General features: G+C 45.5%; 1 protein-coding gene across 1 annotated transcript; it reads right to left on the bottom strand.

Moving 5' to 3' along the window:
- Nucleotides 1-765: 765 nt before the first annotated feature.
- On the bottom strand, nucleotides 766-1,584 carry FPOAC1_001270 (uncharacterized protein; the record flags this gene model as incomplete). The annotated part of the gene is made up of 1 exon (XM_044845875.1): nucleotides 766-1,584. The coding sequence occupies one exon, from the start codon at nucleotides 1,582-1,584 to the stop codon at nucleotides 766-768; it is 819 nt and encodes a 272-aa protein (XP_044711791.1).
- Between the last annotated feature and the right edge of the window lie 8,641 nt (nucleotides 1,585-10,225).

Here is a 10,225-nt window from a genome sequence, read left to right as displayed (position 1 = left end):
ACTCGGTATCATGACATCTCATTGTATGAAAGGGACACTGTTCTGTTCCACTCATATCGCTCGCTTGCTTAATCATAAAAGCATATAAGTAAAAAAAGGAAAGTAAAGGAAAGTCCGGGGTATATCCATCATCAAAATACAAAAAGATCTTCCGTGGTCCAGCCGGCGCAGGCCAGGATATAAAAGATCATGCTCCATCAAGGGAGTAAAATGAGGCGGACTCAGCCGCGGCTCATTACCATATTGCCTCTATGTAAGAGCAGTGAGAAACGAAAAATAAAATGAAAAGAGTGGATTAATGGGTATAGTTGAAAAGAATGTCGGAGTGTGGTGAAATGATAGAGTTACGTCGAGAATCATATCTCCGGACCTCTTGGTCAGTAACGAAATGAGACAATATCTCAGTGTTAATGCCGAAGACCCGTTCTGCCCTCCATGACCATCGCCTTGCAAAGCACATTGAAGCAAGGACATCAATGGCCAATATTTCCAGTCTGTGGACCGATAAGGTCTTTCTAGAAATGGGTCAAGACGATTCTGGCCCCGCCATCTCTTGTTGTGACCGGGGTTATGACGGGGTTTGAAACAAGCCGTCACGGAAACGATTTCTCCATGCGGTTTGGGACGACAAGGTGCCTAGCCATGGGTACTGGGGTACGTACGTTCCATTCGGTTGCTTGTTTGATGAGATGGCAGAAACACCTGGTTTTGCTTTTTGGGTTGTTCGGTTCTGTAATTCAGATATTACAGATGGAACATCCGAACTCAACCGATAGCCCTGCCAATCTCCGATTGGCGAACGAGCGGTCGTGGTGAAAGGCCTCCTAGGTAAACCTCTTCGTCAAATGAGAGACGACTCGTGTTGGACATGAAATGCATTCGCGGCTGCTGTCGTCTGATGTCCAGTGATTGGTGCGTCCGAGGCAGGTATTCGCTGGAGCTGCGAGTGCCGTTGAACGCATCAGGATAGTGACCATGCCAAGGATCTTGGGGCGAAACCGCGCTCATAGTACTGCTGCGGCTGCTGCGAGTTCGACTATGGCGGGATGAAGGGGGGAGTTTTGCCAATCGTGAGGGTTGGCGCTTCATGGGTGAGATGAAAGCATCTTCGCCTTGGACAGCCTCATCAGTAAGACCTGGCCGTGAGTTGGGGGCGCGGGCAAGGACTGGTGTCGAAGGTATATCGATACTGCGCTTGTAATGGATTGATCGAGGGGAGAGTTCTTCGGAAACTCGAGGATGGGGACGGTCGTAGACAATAACGCTTGGAGGTTTGCGAATTGAGCTGAAAGAGGTGCTCTTTTGTCTTTGCAGATACTCATGTTCTTGTTCTTGTTGTTGTTGTTCCTGATCTCTAGCCTCCCGGTTGGTGGCTTCGATGATCTTGGTCTTCTCGTGACTCCTATCTCTCTTCCACGATTCTATTTCCTCGTCGTTGATAGGCGTGATGCCTCTTTTCATGAAGAGAAATCTGCGGCGTTGGCGACTACGGCGCCATAGAAACCATCCAACTGCGGTAATCGCAGTGACAGGAACCACAGTCGCGAGGACGACGATGATGACTTGAATTTGGGAGTCCTTCATAGTGAAATCTCCATCATGTGTCTATATGTGAGGCGTTGAAGACTCAATTGAGCATTGGCTAAAAGCACTTTTTTGCTGTCGAAAAGGTACGAAGAGAAGTGAAGATGAGCGAGTGTTTGAACACTAGAAGAATCGCTTCAAGCGGCAAAGCAACTAAAGATATGGTTAGAATCTAGTCGGGGTATCATATAGTTGAAGTTGGGGTTTGGTGATATTAGACGTTGGGGGTAATATTTTATGTGACACCCATTACATCTCATTCATGCGAAGGGTACATATACTCTTAATGGAGGTAAAGAAATATGTGATGCGGAGGGTAAGGCAAGACAAACTAACAGTCAAGTCACTGCTCAGATTCAAATTCGGTGAGTGACAGGGTCGGTTGGAAGGATTTGACTCGACTAGGATCAGGATGAATCGAGTCAGTGTAAGCCAACCTCGAGTTTTCGACGTTGACAAGGACGCCGAAAGTCGGATCAGGTAGAGTGAAGAAATTTAGGGGAGAATATATCAACCAGGGAACTCAATGGCCCTGCGTATGGACGAACGTCAAAGAGCCAGCTGTGGGATGAGGATGGGGGGCCGATTGAAGCTATATAGAGACTGGGGGTTTCAATGGGGTAGGAAAGGGTGTGCAGCAGTAGCAGGTGGCGTCATGGATCATCACGGTCAGCGTGCAGTGCTAACGAATTACTAAGATGGGTCCTTCAATGGCCGTTACTGCATGTTTTGCTGTAACTGCTAAGAAAGAGCAAGACAGACGAGATGGTGAGAGACAGGAGAGGAGGCGTGAGGAAGGAGTGGAGTGGAGCGGAGCGAACTTGGTGGTGGGTTAAAGAGCAAGTGGGTGTAAGTCAAGTGAAGAAGGTGAGCTGCTGATACAGGAAACCCCTGGTTAGGAAACCACCAGGAACCAACCTGCCAAGAGCACGACAACCAAGAACAGAACAGATGCAGGGCAGGACTCGACTGCAGTTTCTGCCTGTGGGTATGGTATTTCTTTTTCTTCTGATTGTTTTCTTTTTCGATCAGGTACAGGGCTCGAAGATGCCCTGCATTGCATTGCACCACGCTGCAGTCTCTTCTCAAAGAGTCCAAACTCCAAAGACAACGCATACCACATCCTGTACAAAGTAACCTAAAGCAGGGAGATCAAAGTCTGCCTGCCTGCCTACAGCCAGTAAAATCGATATTCAGCGTTTGTCTGAGAAAAAGAGTGAAACTGGAACAATTCCCGCATAACCAATCCTCGACTCGTGCCTTGCGTCTCACTCGCTCTTTTTTTTTCCCCTTCTCGTCCCTGCACGTCTTCCATCCATACATCGATTCAGTCCAGTCAGTGGAACGAAACCCCTGGAAGTTTTAGAGCCATATTTTCTAGTGCAATGCAGTGCAGCGGGGCCTCTGAACGCCACGGTAAGTTCCAGTGAGAACGGGCGAACAGGGCCTTAATGGGCTCTAGTGCTTGTGCACAATGAATTTGTGGGCCACCTCGGGAAGCCGCTAAGATGCACTAAGTCTTTGAACGTGGCATCCTTAGAGACGTCCAAGGCTGGTGATAGTGACAGTCATCTTAAGCCAGGTCGAGCCTTGTATATTGATATTCGCTGATTCATGCGTTGCAAATTGTTTCTATAGCCCTATATTTGTTTTATTACTTTTTTGCCAGCCTTACAGGGTACTTGCCTATTTTCCGTATACTGGCAGATATGTAGATGGTGACAAGTGCAGTGAGTGCATCAGCTTTATCTTGGTTGTTCTTTGCCTTCCAACCCGATCTCGATCTAGAAAAGGCATCGCATCAGGAAAAGAAGCTCATTCTACCTTTAAATTCCTAATTAGGTAGACATCGAAACACTTCCTTCCTTTCTTCCTGTCTTATCCCTTTCAAGAAAATCTCAAACTCTGACCGATGTTATCAACTCATCCACAAATTGAGCAAAGGCATAACCAGGTCCCCCCAGATTCACAGCCTCACCTCCTCTTCAAACCCCTCGCATATTAAACTGTCCGCCTTTTCCCTTTTCTCGTCTAAAAACGCAGGCTCAGTCTGGTCCCATAAAGGGTCTAAGACATGCAGCTGAGCCGACGCTTATCATGTGTCAAGGGAGGTAGGTAGATACGCGCACATCATATTGGGGATGGCTTACAGACAGAGTATAACTCATTACAACAAACAAGAATATGTATACCATACCTTTCCAAGAGCATGCATAAACCCCCAAAGACAAGTTGGCGGTTCGGGCCCCTCGGTTATTTCCTAGCCCGTCGTGGTCGGCACGTCACACTCGCATCTTATAGACTGTCACTTGACTAATAACTTTGTTGCTCTTGGCGTGATGAGGCGGAGATGGAGCTGCAAGGGGCAAAAGCCAACTGACAAGGTTGAGAACATGGCCTCAAAACGCGTCCTAGTCTGGAATGCGTGGAGATTACCTCAGTCTTTGTCTTCATCCTGCCATCGTGAAGCGATTGTGTCTCACTATGCCACGTCCCCATCTGTTATCGACAATGCGGTCTAGAATGAAACGCACCACCATGGTGTTGCTATGTATTCAGACCCGACAGCTCTCCACAATCTTCGCTCACGGGACGAATACGGGAAATTGCATCGGGCAGAATAACTTCGCGACACGTACGCTCTTGTCCTAAGCCTATATGTTGAATCATGGTGCCATTTGGGCACAGCACATCTTGCTGCGGAATTGCCATTGTTGTACTGTGGAATCCCATCATGCTTTGGTCTGTCATGATAGGACACATACAGTTGAACCGAAACATTTGGACCGGGCCGGCTATATGCCCATGTTCCTGTTCCTATTCCTGTTCCTGTGGACAGCCTAGATAGTTTGTGCATACGGCACCGCGAGTGCCCGAACGATTCGCTAACACGGATTCGATCGCTTGTCAGGCTTGGCAAGCTCATGCAAGTATTCAATTTATTCGTGACGTTAAGGGATCATCAGACAGTCACCTTTTATGGAGATATGTCCCATTTGCGGGACTTGACATCTTGACAAAGCATATCCGTAGAGCGCGACAGTTGACAGGGCCAGGTATTGCTTCTGGCTGAGCTGCTTCTTGGCATGTTTTCTGATTCTATAATGCCTTTGCTTTTGCTATGTGGGCAGCCATTAGGGAACCGTTATCACTTTGTTGCACATGGGATATCCGTATGTCATTTGACTATAGAGTGGTTCAACCACAGTTCTATTGTTGCTTCAATTTACCAGTCCAGAGGCAAACCTCAGTTAAGCAAGCCCTCGGCATCCGATGTACCGAGCGGAGGTATAACAACACCACATCGATCGTCCTAACAAACCCAGAACTTTGATCACCGTTCTTTCTTAGATGACAATTTAGCCGGTATGAACTTGCCCAGTTGGGTAGATAGAGAGGACTGCCTGCCTATCATCTTTGCCCTTTCGACACCACAGTGAAAGGCTTCCAAGATAAGACACCCTTCAGCCTTTTTAGCCCACCTCTTGGAGTTTGTTGGCCGAATTTATCCCTCACTACAGGCCACGTATTTATCTGGGGCATTTCAAAGTTGATCAACGAGACAATGCCAGCTAGGTTTTGAAGCTGAGACTCTTCACCTTATCGTTTCGGTTGTTGCGGGGTCAAGCTACAGAGAAACTATCGGCTACTGTGGGGCTGTTGATTACCTACTATTTGAAACAGAACCCATATGTCATCCGAGGCAAGCCATGGAGGCAAGGTCGATCGATGTCTTGATGCGCTCACCGGAGAATAATACTGTAACCATTTGGCTTTTTCTGTACAAGTTTGGGAAACTATCTTGAACGAGGCAACTAAGTATGTGATTCTTTCGTTGTTTATTAGCGAGGCTTTTCTAGAATTGCATCTACAGGTTCCACTCGGCGTTTGCTTGTTCCTGGTTCCTGAACGGATCACGCCACTAGTGACAGAATGCTCCTGATACAGACCGCTATATCGTGCTGGGCGACGGTTTCAGTCAACAGTGGAAGCGAATTATGCCACTAGCTACTTGAACAATGACTTGTTCGACGACTGCTCGGCTGTTTTGTTCTCGATCTCGAAGCAATGCCATCTTGTCTTAGAATTATTTAATGACTGAGCACCACGATCGCGATTCCCATCTCAAGAACGGACAAAAAAAAGGGAAAGAGAAACAAGGGAAAGCCCCAAGCGCTTACTGACTTTGCCCGAGTGAGCCATGGTCTATAGGAGAAACCATGCCATGCCATGATAAACGGGCGGGAAGAGCCTATCAGCGGGACGGCACACTGACCAATCTTACAGTTAGTCTCTTTAGCTTCTGGCTGTTCCCTTCTCCCATGAGCGATCCTCTTCGTCTACTAAACCTCTTCTGTCTGGGCGCCGGTCTCAGTTACGATTCTCTCTTCCAGCAGGCCTGATTCGTCACCCGATGGCTTGTTATTGATCAGTTTCGCTTTTTCCCGCAACGCAGACCTGGAGAGCCTAGCTGTTACCCCACTCTTTGCCGAAGTGATATCGATCTTCTCATGGGTTTGAATATCTTCTTCTGATGGTCCAGGAACCAAGCAATTGATCAAACATCTACCCTCATTCATGTATCCTGTCGTTACTGCTTCATAGTCTCGATCAAAGGCAATCTAGAGAGGTGAGATGCTTGGCAGAACCTAGGCAAAACATATCGATGAGTATTGATCCTTGTCCATGTTCATTCCGAATGTGGAGAAGGAAGATCAGGGGCCCAAGCTCACTCAGCTCTTAAAGTTGTTGGTGAGCATCTTTCCACCAAGTTCATACACGATACACCGCTTCTTTATCAGAGGATGCCATGAGACAAGACGTGACCCGCTGCTCGAGCACACTCACCAGCGATCCAGTGGGTGTAAGAGAACAGGCTAATATTAGAGCAAAGGCCTACCGACGTCCCAAGTCGTCCTCGACTGAAATGGGCCGAAGTGCCAGCCACGCCCAGCCTTCTCGTACTTGATCGCGCTTCAACTGCAAGGCACCATGGCGTAACGGACTCTGTGAGGGGTGTTGACTAGAATGGACAAAAAGAGCCATTTCCAGGGTCGGCCGCTGGTTGGTCAATTTCGATACATCATCTGTCTTGACCTTGCCCTCTAACTAATACTGTGACTATTAGATCGGGCTTTAAGGACTTTGTCCCGATCAAGTTCGTGTCTGTTCCATCTTACTATTCGCCAAAACATTCACATCTGGCATAGCGATAATTCACACTGAGGGGTGACATGTCTTGCAGCAGTAGCTCAATCGGTTCACCCCGATATTTCTCTCGCTTCCTAAGGTGGTGCACGTGCGAGACAAGGCTGAGGGAGCCCGTGACAATAAGTTTAATTGCGCTCAACGTCGGAACAAGTCAGGGAATAGATGGGGTGGAAACACCCTGAAGACTTGAGTAAGAAACATGGACGTCCTCATACGCAACGAGATCTGTATCGATATCAGTTGCAGTGACCTAATTCATGTTGAACGACAGCTAGGAGACAGGCTATCTCGGCAATCTCTGTATCCGTCCAACTCGATATGCAGATAGGTATAGGATATGCCTGAGCATTAGCAGTGATGTGCCAGGTTTTATTATCTATCTACCTATCATATCTCCTACTGGGGAAATAGCGCAATAAAACATAGCAAAGCGAAGCAGGTAGTAGGCTATACTCAATACCACGATGCCTACACCAAGCATGCTGCATTGCCTAGGGTCCTCACAACCGATGTTACTACATGTCCATATCAGTCAAGGGATAACCCACCATTTCACAATTCAGCAGCAGCAAACAGCATCATCAAGAACCCACTCTGTATGCGTTTCTCCTCCCCCGCTGTTTCAAACATCGAATTTACTCCACATTGACATGCATCGAACATGTCTGTCTGAACAAGGGACCGTTTTCTGTTCGGTTTTTACTAATGCAATGTACGATGATCCCTCGACCCTCTAGTTACTAACCAACACAGTCTCCTCCCATTCTCATCTAGCATGAGCTGTTAGGTTAGCATATATCCCTCCAATTGCGGCCTCTTTACTTTTCCGTCAACGCCATCGCTTGCATGCGACAAGACCCTTCAGTCCCTATTGTAAACATGACAAAAACCAACATGATACAAGATATCCACTGCTCCTGTCTCCTTCTCACTCTACTCTTCTGTTATTTTATGCAGCAATTGCATGACTCGTGTTTTCAACGTCCGAGAAGAGCCGCAGGACCCGTTTACTCACTACGTGCATAAGGTTCGCAAGAAAGCACTCATTCTACCTAGTCAGATCCTGATGGACTGTGGCTGGGCTTGGCTTGGTTTGACAATCTGAACGGCTTCTGAGGCTGCGGCAAGCTAAGCCAGTGAGGCAGGGACTGAATACAGGCATCATCCCTGTCTTGGGATGATCGATCGTTAAGCGACTTTTTAAAGAACGTTGGGGATTTTTCCTAGGTGCTTTATAAAATTTGCTTCTCGAAAGGCCTAGCGAAGATTTTGTACAACACGAGTACATACAGACTTTGCATCCAAGGTTCGGTGTCGGACCGGATTGACTGACTGACTGACTGACTGACTGACTCCCTTTGACCAATTCTCCACCAATATTTTATTCACGGTGGCCAAATCAAGACCTTGAATTGTTACTGCAACCAAGAGGCACTGCAAGTACACAAGAAATACTACGTTCAAGAATCAACTCCCCCACAACTGATTCTCAGTCTGCAAGAAGAGTCTTGCCACTGCGCATTCAGTGGAGTTTGGGTTCCATCTCTTGACAATAACTAATGCACTCCAAGCTGACTCGCATTCAGTCATCATGCCATGATCCAATCCGATAGAGACACACGACGGGCATGATATCCACCGTGAAATTTGCCAATGTGGACTCTGCTTTACGACTGCACGGTCCAACTTGACTGAGTTTTCTACTCTAGACTCATCCCGTTAGGCAATGAATGATGCGGCTCTTTGAACTTCATGAGGCATGAAAGAAGAACCAAAAAGAGCCAACCGGCTGTTGTGATAGAACAAGGGTCTTTCGACAAATCATTTACTCGAAATCCATATGCAAGCCGCGTGCGGTGCAACAGATCGTATGCAGTGAGTGGCATGGGACGATGCCGACTGTCCTGTCATGTCCTGTCATGTCCTGTCATGTCCTGTCATGTCCTGTCATGTCCTGTCATGTCCTGTCATTTCACATTCCAGGACTATGGTTGAGGTTCGGTTTTGTTCTGTTCTTTGTGCTGCAAACACCTTCCAGGACTGGTCGGAGGAGTAGTCTAGGGGGGGGGGCTCAAAATCAGGTCGCATCTTGGTCAAAGGGAATCCGTTGGCTGACTGTCGTTCCTCGGCCTGTTCCTGTATTACGGTCTAGGGCTACAAAAGGTGGTCGCATGAAACGTGGCATAGCTACGGGTCACTGCTACTACATTGCCACTATATCACCTTCCTGTTCCTGTGTTTATGTTTGCTCCTCCTTGGAAACACCAGTTTTCTAATTAAAAAGCTTGTTGAGCATAAAATATGAGTACTCACTCATGCAGCCAGGGCAGTACAATACCACCATAGATAACCACACGTCTAATTAGTTCTCATCCACACCAATTCTGGTGTTTCAAGATTGTCATTCTTTGCCGGCTTCCGGCTATACTGACTGATATGCCCTTCATTATAAACCAGGTACAAACCCGTCAAGGTGATTTCGGCCGCGTTAATCCGAAATTCGCTATAGAATGTTGATCACCATATACCCATTACCACCATCATTTTAAGTTGATGATATTCAAGTATTATCGCCGAGTGGTGTTACACTTTTCGTCTGTGTGTCATATCGGTTCTTCCAATATATATATGTGGTTTCTTGGTCGTCATCAGATCATTCAACTTTCCAGCAGTAAGTCATGCTTTATCACTACCAGATAAACCCATCCACTTATACACCATATGCTAATATACATCTCGACGTTCGAAAGCCAAGTGACTATGCAATGTGCACGTGAAACTGAGACGAAATAGCTGACTCGTCAAGCCACTCGTAACAGCCTGAGCTTCGCGCCCCTGCCATTGTCGTGCATAATATCCAATGAGCCATAAGCCCGAAAGGGTCTGACTTTGTGTCTCCAAACTTTATACTATCGTTTCGGAATTGGATGTACGGTGAGCTAGCTACAAGCAAATGTCGGACTCTGTTACCATAGGGAAAGTAAAGCCGCTTTAACTTAAATCGGTTATAGTAGGGATAGGATTAACTTTAGTCTAAAGATATATCTTTTTTATATAAATAACTTAATATAATAAATAATATAAATATTTTCTTTAATATTTATAATCTTAAAGAAAATCTTATTATTATTATTAATAGCTATAATTTTAAAGAAAATCTTATTATTATTATTAGTAATTTTTTTTTTTTTATTATTTAATTAATTAATTATTTATTTATATATTAATAAATAATAATTATTATTTAGTTATATATTAATAAATAATAATTATTATTTAGTTATATATTAATTAGAATTAATTTTTATTATAAAAAGCTTTTATAAGTAAAATTAATTAAGGATTATTATTTAATTATATATTAATTAATATTAATCTTATTTATAAGAGATATAATATAAATTAAATTTATTTATATTATTATTTAATA

This window comes from Fusarium poae, chromosome 1 (assembly GCF_019609905.1).
Source record: "Fusarium poae strain DAOMC 252244 chromosome 1, whole genome shotgun sequence".
Lineage (NCBI taxonomy): Eukaryota > Fungi > Ascomycota > Sordariomycetes > Hypocreales > Nectriaceae > Fusarium > Fusarium poae.
Note: the sequence above shows the minus strand (reverse complement) of the source record. Positions and strands in the feature narration are given on the sequence as shown.